General features: G+C 35.6%; 1 protein-coding gene across 12 annotated transcripts; it reads left to right on the forward strand.

Moving 5' to 3' along the window:
• The first annotated feature begins 140 nt into the window (after positions 1 to 140).
• On the forward strand, positions 141 to 17,864 carry RIC-3 (RIC3 acetylcholine receptor chaperone). 12 transcript variants are annotated; one of them, XM_022082923.1, is made up of 12 exons: positions 141 to 341; positions 916 to 1,278; positions 2,056 to 2,180; positions 5,331 to 5,492; positions 6,690 to 6,885; positions 6,985 to 7,005; positions 7,852 to 7,985; positions 11,888 to 12,016; positions 13,902 to 13,962; positions 15,405 to 15,488; positions 15,580 to 15,665; positions 16,669 to 17,864. In XM_022082923.1, the coding sequence occupies exons 1-12, from the start codon at positions 200 to 202 to the stop codon at positions 16,789 to 16,791; spliced, it is 1,626 nt and encodes a 541-aa protein (XP_021938615.1). In that variant the 5' UTR covers positions 141 to 199; the 3' UTR covers positions 16,792 to 17,864. The 12 variants fall into 12 exon arrangements, with proteins under 12 accessions (XP_021938615.1, XP_021938612.1, XP_021938605.1 ...); XM_022082913.1 differs by having other exon boundaries at positions 142 to 341; positions 11,888 to 12,460; XM_022082916.2 differs by lacking the exon at positions 7,852 to 7,985 and adding an exon at positions 8,503 to 8,597 and having other exon boundaries at positions 142 to 341; positions 11,888 to 12,460.
• The last annotated feature ends 1,263 nt before the right edge of the window (positions 17,865 to 19,127 follow it).

Below are 19,127 nucleotides of genomic sequence, written 5' to 3' on the forward strand. Positions count from 1 at the left end.
GCAATGAACTGGCTTTTAAAATAAATTCCATGTATAGAATTCAGACATTACGAGCTAGATGAGCAACATGGTTACTGTAAATAACAGCGATGACGTTTCTGATGTTATGAACGCGGTTTGCACATACGACCTGTCCTCAGGTGGTATAATTTGTAAACCATCATATTGACGACGTCGTTGACGACAGGAAATTGCAAAAATGGCTATTGAGTTTGGGACAGGAAAGACTATTTTTATTTTGGCGATTGTAGTTGGATGTTTTGCAGTTTTGTGGCCGAAATTATTTTATCCTATGCTACAGGCTTCAGTCAGTGCACGAAATCATATAGATAATTCACAAGGTGAGGCTGATGAGTGGGTCAGATCTATTTTTAAATATACAAATTGAACAAAAATGGGATTTTGAGCATTGAGCAATCATTCAACAGACATCGTCTGAAAGGTATAAACGTTACCTTACATCACTGTTAGAGGCGTATTATCAGGAAATTAGAAATAATTTTGGTAGATTCAAGTGTGTGTTTTGACCATATTTTCGTTCCAAATGACTGAATGTAGTGGCAGGATGCCATAAATTATTTTCATTTGTTTTATAATCTCACTTGATGAATGGAGAGGAAGAACATCAAAATCTGATCTGCCCTGAATGAAGATTTGATTGCTTTATATGATATGGACTGTGTACATCAAGAAAATTTTTCCGAATCTTGTATGGACAGTGAAAATAGCCTTTTGGTATCTGTAAAGTTTTCTGTTCCTAGGAAAAATTTCCAGGGCGACTGACGGATGCAGTTCTGTGGAGACAAGTAGCTACTGAACAATAATTCTAATAAATTTTAGTTAGATGTGTTTTGTATTTCAAGATCAGTGTTATGCTTTTTAGGATTATGTACCATGTGGTTTGATCTCTTTCAGTATCAGCATGCTGTGATGTTATCTTCGAAACAGACGTAAATGCGATAATGATTATGACAGAGATGTGTGGTAATATCTTGCAACATTATGATGAGATAGATCCCAAGCTGATCCAGGCCTTTAAGCAGGGTAAACTCACTAAAGCAGGATCTGAAACATGTAGAAATGAAGTTCTCAATAAATGTGGTGTTGACATCACCACATTTTTACATGAAAACGTTCGCCTAGGGAAAACATACAAGCAGATTCTGGATGAAATACGTTCTTTTAACAGTTCCGTGTGCCTCAAATTGAACTTTGGGATTGCCCCCGGGTTGCTAGGTGCTCCTCACAGGATGAGAGTTGGGGCTATTCATATGCCAAGTAAGATGATTGTGTTAGCTTTGTACTAATCTAATCTAATCTGACTTCAGGGTTTGTTCTGTGGGCATGGCACTAACAGTAATGGATTTGTATTCATAACTGTGTGAAGTTGAGGGTTTTATATGCTCAGGTAATTTACTGATGTTATGGACAGCTGCAAGGTGATGTGCCATTGGTTATTTACTGACACTATAAACAGTCAGAGATTGTTTACTGACATTGTAAACTGTTAATAGTTATCTATTGATTGTACAAACAAGTCACATGATAATTTGGCCATAGTGGGTAATAGGATGCATTGGAGTGATGCTGGGGAAGTGACATGAAATCCTTTTGTGTAATTTGTGTTATTGGTAAAAGTGCTGTTGAAGTGGTTTAATGTGTGTGTACTAAACATTATAGTTGTATTTCTGGTGGCTTAATATTAAATCTCATTCTAAAGTTTATAACAAAAATATGTTAGTAAAGTGTTGTGGAGATATAATTACTCTGCTCTTTGCCAGAGTAGATTTTCTGAAAACGTACAGTGGTGGTATGTGGTTTTAGTTTTTCCTTTTGATAACCTTTACTATCTTATAGACTTGTATCTGACCCCTCAGTGCCATGGTCTTCACTGTGTTGCAACAGGACGTTACCATATTCTACTAGCTGCCATATGTTAATATAATTTTGTCATAGTTTTTCATCTTTTGCTGTCAATGTTTTAAGTCTAAATATATAAGTTAAATCTTAATTGTTTAATGTTAACTTTCTTAGCATTTTTCCTCATTTCTGCAGGACATCACCGTCAAGAAAGACCACCTCACCTACATCCAGATATGTTGCATCCAGCATTACGAGAGAGAGGTCGGGCCATTCCTCAGTCACACATCATACCAAGAGTTGTAGAGAAAGAAGGGCGGGTAAGACATTGAGTGCTGTCATCTAGTGAAGTTATTGGAGTGATATTAGTGTTTCTTACTTATGCATGAGTATACCACATGCAGTAGAGAATGCAAGTATCAGAAGTGGTGGTAATACACTGCATGGAGCAGACTAATTCTAGAGAAGCAGATAGTCACTCATCTGGTCCAGAAATTTCCTGTCTTATATAGAACACAAAGGTTTATTATCCTGTTCACAAAAGCTGGCCACAAGGCCGATAAATATTTTAATATTATCTTCCCATTTAAAATTTGGACATACTTCCCACAAATCTCATTAAGAAACCATCAAAGTAATCATTTAAATTGTTCAAATAAATATAATATGCCATCGAAAGCAGTGAAACGTATTCCTTGAGTCTTGCATACTGTGCACCCTTGTATTGAATTAAAATTTCCTGAGCAACTGGGTCTTCCACCACAAATTTAAGTGCAGTCATGCAAGTATTTTCTGTGGGGATTGTCCCTATGGAAATGAAGTAAAATGTCTCTGGAGGCTGGTTCAGTCTTTGTCATGGACCATGGGTGGCATGCCCAACTAGGTACGTGGCCAGAGCTAGTCACTAAAATTTTGTACTGCTCCTTCCAGAGAAATCCCCCGCCCCCCATAACAATTGAACAATGCTACCAGTGAGTATGGATAGGAAAATTGCATTTTTGAAATTATTTTACCCCACATCACTCTTCAAACAAGGTAAAGAGTAGTATAATGAATTTTCAAGCTAAGCTGGTGCATTTTTATTTACATAATCAGGAACAATCTTAAGTTGATTCATCATTAATTTTTAATCAGTTTGTTATTTAAGCTGGATGTTTTTGGCTGTTTATAAGTTTGTCCTTTTGTTTATACCTACAAATGGATTTCTGATATTCAATTTTGTGGCCATGTTACCAGATTCTGATAGCTATAAAGGTATGAAATTCCCTCTGCTTAGGCTGACTGACCATTTTCCGTGAAACTCTTTAAAGTAGCAGTTTATATGTGTTTCCCTTGTCCCTTGGCATAGTGCACTCAGCCTAATAGGTTTAAAGTAGTTTACGTGAAATCTGGGATTATGGGGGTTATTATAAAGGGGATGATTGTATGTGATGTTTATTCTTGGACTGGCTCACATCCATGTTGGCCCTGAGCCAGATAAACAGACTGGTGAAAACCTGCCGAGTTTTTGTAGATTTGAACAGCTTTATGGATGAATAGACCCAATTTAGCTTCCGTAAATTGTAGTAATGTATAATATTTGTAGGAGTTTACTTTTAGTCTTTTTATTCCTGAAAAGATAGAAAATCAAATTGTGCATATTTTCTTTTGTCAGAATAGGGAGGTCAGAAAAACTTTAAAATTAATAATGATTTAACATTGTGATCTGCTTTTGTGAAATTTCCACAAATGTGGACAGCAAGCTGTTAAAATCAAGAAATCCTGGAAAATGCAGATGATTTCTATTTTCAATTTTAGTAGAGAGATCACAAAGTTACAAATCAATAATGATCGGCTTTGTGCATTTACACTAGTATAGACATTCGGTGTCCACAAGTTGTCATGCATGGTCTTAATAACCATTTTTGTTGTTTCTATTTTGCAGAATTGTCTGTAATGTGTTACCTGGCCAAGTGATTCATCAAACTGTAATTTGAGTACAGACTTTGTTATGTTTCCCATTTCATCAACATCCTTTAATCTGGACAGTCAGCTTCTGCTGTGTCTGAGTTGGGATTTAGTCGCATTCCATCTGACGTATAACAGTGATCAAGCACAGATCTCTCTCCCCCAAAATGTTTTGATGTGAACATGACTGCCAACAATGACATACAAATCCTGAAGATGTAGGAAATGGGCTGTGTTGATTCAGCCCAGCGCCTAGAAGCGTTATTATTAGGGTTCGGATGTTCATGACATGTCATATTTTTATTGGGGCTTCTATTATCATTCTAAACTGAAATTAAACACTAATTAGGTTATCCTAATCACAATTAGAAGAAGAAGAAGAAGAATCACAATTATGCTGTTTTTGTTTTGCATATAAATGCATATTTAGGTCATTTTTATGTGTTTGGTCATATTTGTAGTTAAATGAATATTTTGGTTATGTTTTCAGGTTAAAATGCATATTTTGGTTATGTTTTGAGGACAAAATGCATATTTTGGTTATATTTTGGATATAAACTTTCACTTGTAACTACATTTCTCAGACACAATGAATCCCTATGTGAAATGATGGCATCTGCCAACTGAACAAAGTGAACAATGAGCAGTTAAAAATTTTCTTGGAGAAATACATGACTCAGTTAATTCCAGACAAATCAACACTAAGAAAAAACTGTGTACCTGCCTGTTATGAAGATGTTCTGAAAATAATTACATGTACTGTGGGCAAGAATAAGATTTGGGTTTTGGTTGATGACACAACGGATGTCTGCGTCAGATATGTAGCGAATGTCATTATTGGCATGCTCTTTGCTGATCACCCTGGTGACTTATTCCTTCTTGATACAGTAAACTGCCCCTCTATCGCTGTAATTTTCGATAACGCCAAGAAACGTTTGTGGTGTCTCAAGTTATAAGACCATATTGTGCGACAATCTAAGAAGATTTTCATTTGAGACCTTGAAAATGCGAATCGTTATATATTGTAATGCTGCCAAGAAAGAGAATGAAGAAAGGTACTTAATATTTTGAATTTTGTTTATTTATTTATTTGCGATTAATGAATTTGAAATGCATGAAAGGCTCTTTCTTAAAATTTATCTTATTTTGTAGGAGCATGTATACTCAACATCTGATGCTGATCCAAAACGAGGCATTTACAACTTAAAGCGACTGAGGTTTTTGATTAAAATTGCTGGGAAATCAAGTAATGTAATAGTTGTACATGCATATGTAAATAAATAACATGATTGAAATACGAGACGCTTTGTTAAATTTTAGCAAATATTTTTTCATAACAAATTAGATCATATTTTGCCTTTTTTGGGTCATATTCTGCTATTTTTCGGGGCATATTCGCATGCATATTTCTCAGTTTTTTAGGTCATGAACATCTGAACCCTAGTTATTATGTTTTCAGAGCACTGAACACAGGACTTAACATAAATGTTTATACATAGCAGATAATTGTAGTTTTGTTACAGCCTGGTCCCATACCAGGGATGAGGCCACCAATGGGTGGAGCAGGACATGTGGTTCCAGCTCCAAAGGGCACCGGAACCATGGGTGTTGTCATGCCCATATACACGATTGGAATTGTGGTTTTCTTCATGTACACTGTCATGAAGGTAATGGCACAACTTGTGGTAAGTACTAAATGAAATGGTTCTGTCATATTTCTGAAGTTGGTGCTTGGAAGTAGGTAAAAAGCTGAAATATTGCTCTTGTGTGTAATACAAAATATTGTATCTCATTGTTTTAAGACAGCTATTGCTGTATCATTAGTATAGTGACTGGCTACAGACTGGACGACTAGGGTTTGATCCCCGATTGGGGCAGAGGATTTTTCCTCTAAAGTTACAGTGTCACATTCTGATCATTTTTCTGAGTGAGGGAAAGTTTCAGTAATTAAATTGGAGAGAGACATGTTCAACGTTAAATTGCCCAGCAATGTCTGCTTGACCATCAGCAGTCTGGTTAATTTTTTTCTTAGGCTTTACATTAGTAATTTGTTGCAGCGTCTTTGAAATAAAATATTTGTACCATATCTTTTAAGATTTTCAAATTTGTTTTATGTACATTGGAAAGCTTTGAAAATACCAAAATAACAGTTCAAGACTCATATCATTCCTCTGTTCAAGAAAAGTAAAAGGGAATTTATGTTGTAATATTATGATAGTTAAGAGATTAAAAAATTAAAATGTGCTTACAGAAGTAAATGAGGTAGAAAGCAGTGATGATGCTGGTTGTATGAGTGAATTAGTTTTCACTAAACTTCCATTATTTTTATCTTCATTTACCCATGACATTTTGGTCAGAGCTTTGTAGCATACAGTTATGCATTTGCTGGAGTGAAAGCTTGTTCACAAAACTGCCTTATAAAACCCACCTCCGTAACAAATTTCAGCTATGTTCTGGAGATTGGAGTTAACATTTTAGAAATTAAAAAAATGGCAGAAATAGGTTAAATATTTTATTTAATACTGACTAACATGTAATGATTTGGATAACTGGGAAGAATTATACAATTGGTGTTTGAGACTTTATATTTGCAGTGCCTTTGAGAAATACATAAATTATTTTCCCTGTATTTTGCTGTTATTATACTTTTACAACCTTTCATAGCCATGAACAAAATCCAAAAATGTTATCAGAATTTTGATATGTAGTACTAGGCCTGAATTTAGAAAAAGAATGTTGGCCACATTGGTGATTGTGAAGAAGCAGTATCATGTTGGTTGATTCCTCATGGAATGGAAATAAAAAATTAGAATTGAAGTGGTAAAGGATGAAAAAGTTCTTAAATCTTCTTCACTAGTGATTTCTCTGGAATTTGCTCATAGGTTATTTTCAAAAAGCCTGGACATTCTGCAGTCAACTATGGTGACTTCAGTTCCGATCCAGACTTCCGAAAAATGGTGTTCTCAGAGGAGTATGTTGATGATCATACCAACTCATATGGTGATCAGTCTCAGCAGAAAGTGAAGCATGATGTAGCGCCCACTCGAAAGACTGCAGAAGAGAATGGCACAAAACTCGGTAGGTGTGGTTCTTATTTTTACCTATTCCAGCAGGAAGCTGGGTAAATGATACTGACCAGTTGTAACAGAACTGTACTTTTAATTTGTTATGCTTCAGGTTGGAAGGAACATGACACAAGTAAGTATAATTTATTTTCTCAGCTACCTGTGCTTCTGGGGTCCTTTGGAAAAAGCTTTTGTGGCTCTTCTAAATAATAGTATGCTCCTGCACAGCTTGTTTCAAGAATTGCAGCATAGAAATCTTAAAATTATCCAGAATAGCTAACAAAAGATACCTTTATTGAATGTGTGGTGGAAGATAAAATCTTTCTAAATTAACTAAATACCTCTGCTTAATGTATAAATTTTATAAATTGCATCTGTGGAAGTGTAGATACTGTTTTCCGTTGGTGATGGTTTCCATGACATCAGAATTTCTTATATAACACAGTATGCATCAGTTGTATGAACATTATAGTTTATTCTCAGTCCAAATATATCTCTGCATACAATAGAGCAGAGGCAAAAAATACAAGTAATAGCTTACAACTTTCAGTTGTTGGCATTGCAGAAAATCTTTCTGCAGTGCCTACACCTGCACATGAATAAATAAATACGGAACCAGTTAGAATATACACATCTGCAACAAAACTGATATACTGAGGAAATTTACATGTGTACTTTCTACCTGTAGCCTTCTCTTTATTTTGTGCCCCTCCCCCTTCAACCAAAGTCATGCTGAAAGCTAAAATTGCAACAATGTTTTTGTCAGTATTGTGAATGGAATTTTTGTGAAGGTAAATATATTAAGTGAACCCAAGAGCTTCATGATTTATTAGGATTCATTACGAATTTTCAAAGGCGCTGAGTGTAATTTTAAACAGTAGTTCCCGCATAACTTTTGATTTATGGTTGAAGAGGAGATCAAATCTACAGATCACTAATGCTTTGGGTTGGGAGCATGGTTGACTGGTTTGTTTTGCAGGAGATATAGAGATTGACCATCTGCGCAAGCGTCTTGAAGAGACAGAAGCTGCCATGGAGAGGATTGTAGCTCAGATGGGCTCGGTCCCTCACAAGTTACACTCTTCCTCAGGCACACAGTTGATTGGTGCTAAGGTCAGGGGCCCATCCTCGCTCACTTTTGCATGGCATTCTGTTCCATCTCATTTGTAATTTGGATGAAAAGACTAAAACCAATTGCTGCACACTTCAGCAGTTCTTTACTGAATAACAATTTGTATGCTCGGATACACTCTTGAAGGGGGACTTTGGATCACTATCTTAAAAACTGCATTTGTTTAAGGCAAACATTTTTTCTCTTTGTTTCTTTAATGAGATCATCTCATCTGCAAAGGAATTTGATTGTGATTGATAAATTGGGATGGAAACTAGTCCGTTTTAAGGTATAATCTCTGCATTGGTCTAGAGGTACTGAGGAAAATCTGAATCGTGATGACTTATTGGGGCCTCTGACCCCCTACACTATAGTGTTCGGCGTATTCTTGTGGACTGTGCAGTGTTTGGTTGTGGTCTCATCCAAGGCTTGAGGTAGGTTTCATGTGGGGAGTTGTAGCCCTCCAGACTGTACTAATGCTTTGTCACATCGTCACCCTTTGTCCTACTTTTCTCCTAGTTGTGACAGCAATCTCAGGCTTATTAGCCGAAGTGGATCTTCAGAGAGACATTCTAGCAAAGCGAGCTGAGGAACAAAACCATTCAGAGAGAAAGGTACCGTGCACAAACACGCAGTATCAGTGTTTCTGCATGGCAAAATGCTTCATAACACAGCATATACTGACTGTTTGTGGTATGAAATGGGACGCTGAGAAGCATATGTTAAGATTGTGGTTTATTGATGCAAGGAACCTCAAATTAGTGCAATGTTGAGTGATGTTTCAGTTTACTTTGTAGGGCCAGTCTTCAAAATTAATTGGAGTAAGAGGTTTCGGCAAGGTTAAAATGCTTCATGTCCCATAGAGTACAGTAATATTGGTGCGCTGCATCTGCAGCCCCCCATTATTCATTTTTTCTCTATTATACCATTATTTGCTTCTTTAGGGATTTTCTTATAAAGTTAGAATTGTCCTTCAGTTATGTTCAAAGATTGTTACAGTTAAGTCAATAACATTACTTACACAACCATCACAAGAGACCAAAGCACTGTATTTTGAATCCACCAAATGGTTACAGTGCAGATTTTTCTGCCTTCCCAACTTTGACTTCTGACTTTTTCTCTGAAGTTCATGAATTCAGAAACAGAAGGTTCTTCCTTTTACATCCAGATAGCAGGAGAGGCTTTAATATTCATTGTACTGTTGACAGTCAACTTGTGAATATAGAATTTCAACATGTGAATGGCCATGAGAACAATGTTTCCAGTGCTTGCTCTATTATAATCTATGTCAGATTACTGCCTGGAAATTTCTTCAGTATTCTGAAAAGTGACATTTGTTTCCATCATGAACTAGGAAGATTTACACATGATCTGAATGCTGCCTTGGTAGTCATAAATTTGGAATAGCTTTTTCTGTAAGTATGAAGTCAGTAATAAAACTGTTCTTATGTTAAAATATCCAGAAAGAGAAAAATCATATTTTGAATGTAAATAGGATTGTGGGGACTTGAGCTATTTTGGATTTTCAGTTTTGAAGCTAATGTTTTGTTAAACCTGTCTGAATTTCAGACCCATGTGATGTGTTTTTGTTGTTCAGTACTTAAGCATTTTTGTTTCACATTAATTTTCCTCTCACTCCTTTACCTTTTCCCAGCATCTGTTCCTCATTATTCTCCAAGAAAATTGTACATTTTCATTCAGATTTTCCTGATCATAATAAGAGAAGTGAGAGATGGGTGAAGGTATTTTTCCTGCATAAATATCTCCAGAACATGTTCTCACCTACGTCATGTAGTGAGGTGTGCCTAAGCATGACTGACTGGTAACATAGACAGACAGACAGACAGACAGTGTACAGAAATAACATTTCTTTGTCCATGTTGTAAGTATTGCAGTCCTCAAGTACACTTTAAGCATGTCTGCCTTGTATCAGCCCTAATTGGGGTGTTCACCCCAGGTATATGATGCATAGTTCCTTGAAATAAACCATAATCCTAATTGTCTTCCATTTCTAGTTTGTTTTCTCACTAAAGTATTAATTAGATTCTTAACTAAGATCAAGTTTCACTTGACATGCACTAAAACACAATAATCACAGCATAAAGTGATGCATCTGTCTTTGAAACGCTAACAGAGATATTTAACTTTTAATTAATTATGTTGTGCATTTGAGAATTTGATATGGTCAGTATATAGAGTAAACTTGTTTTTAAATATATGTTTACATTTATTTAAAGATAATAAAACTTAAAAGTATAACACAGGTAGGTGCAAGTGACTTTAATATCTCTAGTGTTTGACATAAAAATGGTGTCCTTATATTTCTAACATTTAATTTATTTCATACACTGAATGTAATTGTGGTTGCTATTTAAAACTGAGTTATTGCAGGTTCTTGTCAGGTTTGATATCACCTACCTGCATGTTTTGCATTGCCTGTCAGGGTGAGTAAGTGCCCCATTGAAAACTATGTAGAGAAAAAGAATGATGTACTTTTCAGTATCACTTTTTTCTGAGGTGGTTACATTTATCTTAACTTTGAAGCCTATGTTCATTGCCAGAGCAGTCCATGTAGATTTATCAGTTTCCCCTGTTTACCATCATTTCACTAGTTCTCCATTGGACTGCTCATCACCACTCATAAAGTGATAAACCTGACCATGCCACATATCATTAGTTCTCACTTGAACCTGGAACTTGATCAGACTCAGTATAAGGACATGTACATTTTCTTAGTTCATGCAGGTGAATATCTCATTTTTGCTGCATGTGTTATGTACAGTCTGGTACACCAGAAAAGTGGTCCTTTACTTGAACAGTTGCAGTCCTTATGTAGCATGCTTTTGGATTTCAACATTTTTGTTTCTGTAGCATTTTATAGTGACGATACCAGTATGAAACTCCATGTCACATGATAGTAGCATTGTCTCGTGGATGTAAATGTCCCTCTGCCCTTGCTAAGTGTTAATTTACATTCCCATTTGTTACATCTCTGTGTTCGTGGTGCACTGCTGAGGCATGCATTTACCATTCTGAATAAGAGATGTCAATTGTGACCGTAATGTTGGACCAGAATGGCAGTGTACTCTTACTCACGTGAGCTGTGGTACTGATCCATGTTTATTTCGGAGGAAAATCATAGGAAATTGCAGGATGTGTGTAAATTATAATATGACAGTATAATGTGTAGGATTTAATGGGGGGGGGGGGGGGGTTGAAAAATCATTTCACAGTAATTACATTCGTGTAATCTGTGCTGTGAATACAGATGTTATTACATTCATCACAATCTTTCTTTGCTGATTAAATTTTATCAGGAGAAACTTTATTAACCCAGAATTTTAGGTTCAGTTTGAACCTGTAATCCACTAACTGACAGGATAAAACGTGTAAAAACGTGCATAGTTAAAATTATTGTCTTGGTTTTCAAAGAGGGACATTAATTTTTGTGTAAGACATTCTTATTTACTCTTTGAAACCAAAGCTCTTCTGATTAATATTCAAGAATTTAGTCTGTACTACAAAGAAAACAGAACACTTCTCCATTACAAAGATCAACTGGTTAATGCTGATAAGGAAATAATCCCTCTTTACACTGAAAATCATACAAGACCTATGAATACAAAATGCACTGTTACTGATTATTAATGCAGGTAGTATGTGTATTTCCCACTGGGCTGTAAAGGGTTAATGGAACTACAGAGATGCTGGAGTAGGACCATCTCATCATGTGTACTGAGGTGGTTCTAGATAAGCTGTCAGTACTAGCAATAGCTTTCATGTTAGTCTCAGATTTGTATGCTGTATAAAATTATGAGTCATGAGTAATAATAATTGACATAATTCCCTTGTCATGAAAGTTACATGGTTTGAAAAGAGAGTTCTGAACTTATTTCATTTATAGGGTGAAGATATATTGAATGAGAAGAGTAGGAAAACAGTAAGTGCTGGCCAAATGGAGGCATTGAAAAAAGAAGTGGAACCAAAGGAAGCATCACAAAAGAGCACCATATCTTCAGATACTACTCAAAAGGTAGATGACTCATCTAAACATGATCATATTAGTGATAATGGTAAGCCTAAGGTGCACGTGTTGGGGATGGAGATGACAGCCAGCTGTGAGGGGGGACATCGCTGGAGCAGACCCGGCACACCTATACTGGCTGTCACCTCACACAGTCGTAGTGACACACCTGTACGGCCCCTCACTCCAGAGCCACAGTCCATCTATCTAGAAGGAGCTCTTCCATCACAGTCCCAGCTTCTAGTGTCAGAGTCTGAAACCCAGGCTGTCATGGTAGACCCAGAGGATCTGGAATCTGACACAGACGCTCCAGTGATACTCAGCGGAAAGATGACTCTCTCTCTTATCAGCCTGGATGCTGCACTAGCTGCAGAAGATGAGCAGTTGGGTCATAAGGAACCAGTGTTGGATACTACACTGGATGAGAAACAGAAGCTGCAAGAGCTTGAAAGTGTAAGAAAAGAGAACTAGCACTGTCTTGCAAATAACAGCATGTCTGCAAATTGTCTTCACATGAGGATCACTCACATATTTCACCGTTTACATAGCACATTAGTCATGCATTTATGCTCAGAAAAAAAAAAGTGTTTTTATGTTGGGAATTTGTACCAAATGATGATGGGTGAAATATGTCCTGTTCCAATTTAACCTCTACTAACTAATTAACTTACTCACTTGCTCCATGATGCAGAGTTATGCTTGGGAAACTGATAGTTCCTCCTCTTTTTGTGGAACCTGAAGGTTCATTACTGTATTCACAAAAGCCCTCCATAAACTCCTGTTCTGATTCAAGTTAATCCACTTCATATCCCATCTTGTTTCCCTAGAACCTGTTATAATGTTATTCTGCCATTTACTTCCAGTTTTTTAAGTGGTCTCTTCCCTTTCAACTTTTCAACCAAAATTTTGTACACGTTTCTGAATTTAAAGTTGACATGAAGTTTAAATTCAGCTTTATGTATTTTCTCAAAAATAGTTCATCATTCAGAAACCTATACCCACCATAAATTATCATATAAAACTCTTCAAGAAATACAGCTTTAATGTGCTACATTTTTGGATATGGAACAAAATACATGGAAAACAAATTTATGTCAGTACTCATCATTAGCTTTCAGTTGAAGATAAAGCCAGTGTATTATGCAGAATTGCAAAGAATACTTGAGAAATGTGTGTACTCCACTGAATTAAGTTTTTTTATTTGTATGTTGACATTGTTTGAAATGATTGATAATATTTGTAGAAGCCTTTGTGGTGACAAAGTTGATGTCATGAGTTACAGCAGTAGAATGATGGGTGAGAATTTATAAATGAGAATCTGCAGGCTCTGCTTTGTGCTGTGTCTGTTGATAACTTCATGGTCTTTGATACTTTACATGTCTTGAACATAGAATTAAATCTGCATGCCAGAACCACTTTCTGCCTTGGAACTGTCCCTATCCAGTGAAAAGCATGAAGACTTCTGATTGGTTCTAAGTTCACTTGTCCTCTTGATAACACTGATTGTTTTTGTTTAACTGGGGTCATTTTTGTTTATTGTTAAACTGGAGCAGAAATGATGCACTTAACCTAAAAACAGTGTGTGACAAGAATTGCCTACCACATGCACATTCATATAAACTTGAGCTGCAACCTGAGTGACTCCCACTCAGCAGAGAGTGATTTGTGGTACTGCAACTCAGCATGGTCATCTTGCTGTTAATTCTCTTCCTGAAAGATTTTTTGTAAGAGAACTCTGTATGTCACAATTAGATATATTTTTATGAAAATTAAAATATTAAAAATTGCTATTTGAAATAATGATTCATGAGTTCTAGAGCATTCCAGTTTCTTTTGTGCTATGTGTCCAGCACTTTTACAAGAACATGCATGGTAATGTAGGGTTTGTTTGCAGGCCCTGAGGGATGAAATGGCTCCTGAAGCACCTGCCATTGCAGAGGAAGGGATTGATGAAGGTGAGTGTTTCAGTAGAATAAGGAATTTTGTGTAAGAACAAAGTCTCTGGCAGTAGAACCCAGAGGTTCAATGGTGCTGATACCAAAACTAACCATGATGGACTCAGGAGTTTTATCACCTTCATGACAGAAGTCTGTCTGTGCTGAGCTAGTTGACATGTGCCTTATTTCCTAAAAATCATTTTAATATCATGTTCCTGTCTGCTTATTATCTTATGAGGATTGTCAAGCCAGAATATTGTACACATCATTTTAATCACCCTGCTACCATGGTACCAGACCAAGCCACACCTAAGTAAGAAAATCCAAAAAATTATTATAGTGCACCCTTCCAGTCTTATAATCCTTCTGGTCTTGATACACAGATAAAATTTTCTTTGTACTGTTTATGCCACTGGTTACTATGGTTATAAAAGTAAAGTCTTTTAGTTGAAGCTTTGAACAGAGTCTCTAGTGTTTACTTCAAAACTGCTAGACCAAGCTGCATCAGTAACAGACTAAGAAGTGCAAGCTGTGTTACTTTAAACCTTGTGCGTATAAAGTATTTCTTGTTCACATGCTTGAAAAATTCCCACTCATAATACTTTGCATGCTGTTGCAATAGGCACATATTGTCATTTCCAATTTTTGTAAAAGCTGAGACAGAAGAATATAACTAATTAATTTGTAGCTTAAATGCGTCATGTTTGTGTTGATTAAATATATATTTATTTTCACAGTCTATACACAAACGTTGTAATTAAATGATGATGTTAAAATTATATAATATTAAAACATTATGTAGTATAAAATAATATATTTTGGCGCTTTTTATCGTAAATACGATATTACATTATTTAGCGCTTTTTTATTTATTAAACGACATGTTTTGATGGATAAGACCTCATCTTCAGGTTTATATCAATTTTATAATATTTTAAAATTATTAGATATTTTTATGCAATGTATTATATTGATTTGTGGTTTGTTTGTAGATTTTCTATTTTATATTTACAAACAAACAACTCAACATGAAAATGGAAAATCTACAAACAAACCACAAATCAATATAATACATTGCATAAAAATATCTAATAATTTTAAAATATTATAAAATTGATATAAACCTGAAGATGAGGTCTTATCCATCGAAACATGTCGTTTAATAAATAAAAAAGCGCCAAAATATAATATTTTATACTACATAATGTTTTAATATTATATAATTTTAACAACATTATTTAATTACAACGTTTGTGTATAGACTGAAAATAAATATATATATAACTAATTAAGTCATTCCAGTAGCAAGACTTGAGGTTCAACACTCAGCACTGGTCAGAACCTTCAGCCACTTGAATCTAGTTCACATCATGCCTGTATTAACATAAATTTTAATGTTGTACTCTCATCTGTTACAAGAAACAGGACATAACCATTTTCACCTATGCTAATTTTTGCAGACCAAGATGGGAGAACAGACTTCCAACATGTGAACGATGCAGGTCATGTAGACGACTTACCCACCACAACAAATTACACGACAGGTAAGCTATTTGTAGCAATGGCCCAGATGTCTATCCAAGATTTTCTGCATCCACTTCACTGTATCCTCTGGTTTTTTCCTTCTGATTGCAGCAAGTGCTGCTGAGGCCATGGGACAGGAAGAAACAGCAGCTGATTACTCTGCAATGGAGTCCTTTGGCACAAATGATGATCAGCAGGTACACATCACATTTAAACTGTAGCATACAGGTTGCCATTGTGTAGGTAAGGCTGTCAAATAGACATGTTCCATACAGAGCGTGTACATGTCTCTGACCACACTTATCTTATCAAACAAAAGGAGTAAATGCTGTTTGTATATTCTTCGAGTTCTCCATTTTTACAACAAATATAACATACTTTTCAGAACTCTATATCGCCAGCATACCTTGTCGCATTCGTATGGCTTGAGTATTAAACATATTGGAACATCAGTGAAATGATGTCATTACTGTTTTTTTAATATGAAAGAGAGCACACAGGGTTCCTTATTCTTCTGTAAATTTGCCTAAAAACAAAAGTTTAAGCAAGTGTGAATTCTTTTCTGGACTTCTGCCTTATTTCTTTTCCTCCCATCCCGTATAAAACTGTTTCATTACTTTGCATGTCTAGTGTTGGATTGTAGCTGTACACTTGCACAGAAACTGTATATACTGTACATGGTAGTGACAGGGACAAGTTTATTCAGCCTGGTTTGTTCTCTTTCTTTTTATTTAAGCTGCTAAATTTTTAAAATTAAGAGTGTATTATAATGCTGAACTGTAGGATTTGAGGTTCTTAAGGCAGCAAGCATGAAGATGGCTGTCTTCTGTGTTGTAGTGATATGTAGTCTGGTAGAAGTCTACCAAATTTTTAGAGGTCCTTGCTCATCACTCTGATAATGGAAGTATCAAGGACCTCTGAAACATTGGTAAACTTCTACCAGACAACAGGATGCTATGACTCAGAAGACAGCCATTTTCATAATGCTGAAATGTTTGCTCAGGTAATTACATAAGTTAAAGTTGTTGCTGTATCCTAGGGTGTTGGTCCCCCCCCCCCCCAACTATCTGTCCTTGAAAGATATCCCAATAAAGTACACTGTGGAATAAACTGGGCAAATCTGATGTATCATAATAAGTATGTATGATAAATGTAACCAGCAGGGCATACATGAATGGAATTGCCATGTTTTGGGTACAGGAAGAACTGGAAGATGAGGAAGAAGAGGTGTGGAATGGAGATGTAGACTCTGCTGAAGATGAGAGTGAAGAGGAGGAGGTGCCAGCACAAGCTTTTCCTCAGAATGTGCAGCAGCAGCATTGATGTCTTGCAGGCTGATTTTAAATACTGACTACATGTGTTAGCTAATGCTGCCATTACTCTGAGGAAACTGGTGATTACTGCAGTTCTTATCATTTAATAGTAGATACAGAAAATCACACATTTGTAGCAACAAGTAAAGTTTTATCGAATAGCCATAACCAGCGTAATGCATCTAGCCTGTTTGTGAGACTACTGAACCATCATATCCAGTATTCAGGACATTGCTTGTATTTACAGTACCACACTGCTCTTCATGCTTGTATATCATTGAGTTAATTTTGGTAACCAAAAAACATGATATTGTAAATTGATCCTTCATGTATGGTGCCAGTTTTGCTCAGTGAGTGGATCTGCAACTTGCAGGAAGATCAAGATGGGGATGCAAATCTAGCAGGCTGGACATGAGTAACAATAAATTACATTTCATGGTTGTGTCTCTTTATTATTTTACCATTTTTTACAAAACAGATCCAAGCTGAGTTATGGATGGGACTGTTCAGAAAGCTAAGATAATGTCTTGGATACAAATTTAATTTTTAAGGTACAAAACAATATTTTTATATGTATATGAATGAAAAAAAATTTGCATTTGTGTCCAAGTGAAGGTTGAAGAACACAGTAGCTAACTTTTCTGTCATTTTGTTTGCTTATGACCTGTGTGTTTGATGTGCATGGTAGAGTTTTCTACCATGTATCAAGTCCAGTAGCTGCACTGTGCTTTTCATTTCCTTCTGTTTATGTGAACAAAGTACCAACAAGATATCATAAAGTTCTTTGAACAAAGTATACGTAATGGCTGAGTGCTGCAGTTAAGCCTGAAAACTTACTAATTAATTATGAATAATGACTGTATATATAAACTAAATATCATTGTAGATATTAAATACGTGTTCTTTTTGATATATGTTCATTTTGTTGGTTGATATTTAAAAATGCTGTGTGCCAAAATATGTATCAATTTTATCACCTGACTATCTACTTGAAATAATTATATAGCCTTCCGACATTTGAAATATGGTATATGGCAGACCAATATCCTAACATATTAAATTTACTAATCTGTGGGAGCTCTATTTTTCTGTTTTTATTTACAGAAATCTTCCCTAGTTATCCTAGTACTGAAACAAACAAAAAATGCTGCCACCATGGTAGCTGACAAAATACTAATAATAATGGCAGTAGAAAGAATTTAAGTAGCCATTTAAGAACCTTAGTATCTAGCTGTGGGAGGTAATAAAGAAATAATGGTCATGTAAAGTCTAGAAAAGTCAAATTTAAATGTCATTTGGGATAGAAGTGTAATTACAAGAACCAACTGAGAACAACAAAAACATGCAAGAAGTTGAATGTAATAACTCCTCCACAGAATGGTAAAAGCTTTTATCTGGATGTCACATTTTGTAAATTAAAACATCCAACAAGGAATTACAGAGAATCTATAAAGCCATGAACTGATTAGTTTACCTACTATGTTGTGTAGCAGTATACAAACATATGCTGTGAGAGATATATACGAAGACTACAAGCAGCAGAGATTTGTTTCATCGGAGTATTAAGAAGCAAACGTGGCACAAATTTGGATCCAGACATAAGGCAAGACCTGAAGGTAGAAATACTACAAGAAAAGGTGATTCCAAATTAAAGGTACAGTGTTATGGATGGCAATAAAATTACTAAATGAAGGTGATGAACAGTTCCAGATGCATTGCTGGTGAGTAGCTTAAAATTATCCTTCATACAAATGCGATCCATATATGTGTATATTTAATTGCATGAAAAATAACTTGCAGATACCAAAACCTGCCACTGAATATAAGGCAGGTCCATCTGCCTCTATTTCTCAGAACATATAACTAAGATCCATTTTAAAGTTAAATATACTAACATACCGTTTTGATCTTCCAAGCAGATGTTCATGGAAATTGTTCAGTTCACCTGAAGTCCAAATAGTTTCCTGATCAGTTTGTCCCTCAAAGAAATATATCACATTTCATACCCACATAAAACAAATTACAAAATCACCAAAATTTGTTTTGTATGTCTTGATCTTAGCATTGTGGAAAGTAAGATGGAATGAGGAAATTTTTCAAACTGAATAACTGGCATTACAGAATTTATTTTTCTGACTTTATCATGACTCATATTTCTTTTTGTTAGTGTTGTCCCCAGGTACCTTTTTAAACAGTCTCAGATGTACTTCAGACTGTTGTTGAGTATGGCATCTTTTATTAAAATTAAGATAGAATTTATTTACATTCCCATTCTGTCAGCTGAAACTAATATTACAATATTTAGCCATAAAATGCCTCATTAAAATATATGTACTGTATGGATAA

This window comes from Zootermopsis nevadensis, unplaced genomic scaffold (assembly GCF_977971745.1).
Source record: "Zootermopsis nevadensis isolate Lab colony 2312 unplaced genomic scaffold, Znev_1.0 Znev_ptg000029l, whole genome shotgun sequence".
Taxonomy (NCBI): domain Eukaryota; kingdom Metazoa; phylum Arthropoda; class Insecta; order Blattodea; family Termopsidae; genus Zootermopsis; species Zootermopsis nevadensis.

What these genes read in the sequence shown, in the direction of transcription:
- RIC-3 (XM_022082913.1), top strand. Translation starts at nt 200, where the DNA reads ATGGCTATTGAGTTTGGGACAGGAAAGACTATTTTTATTTTGGCGATT. An exon ending in TGGGGCTATTCATATGCCAA is followed by an intron (nt 1,279 to 2,055) that starts GTAAGATGATTG and finishes TCATTTCTGCAG; the next exon opens with GACATCACCGTCAAGAAAGA. An exon ending in TTGTAGAGAAAGAAGGGCGG is followed by an intron (nt 2,181 to 5,330) that starts GTAAGACATTGA and finishes GTTTTGTTACAG; the next exon opens with CCTGGTCCCATACCAGGGAT.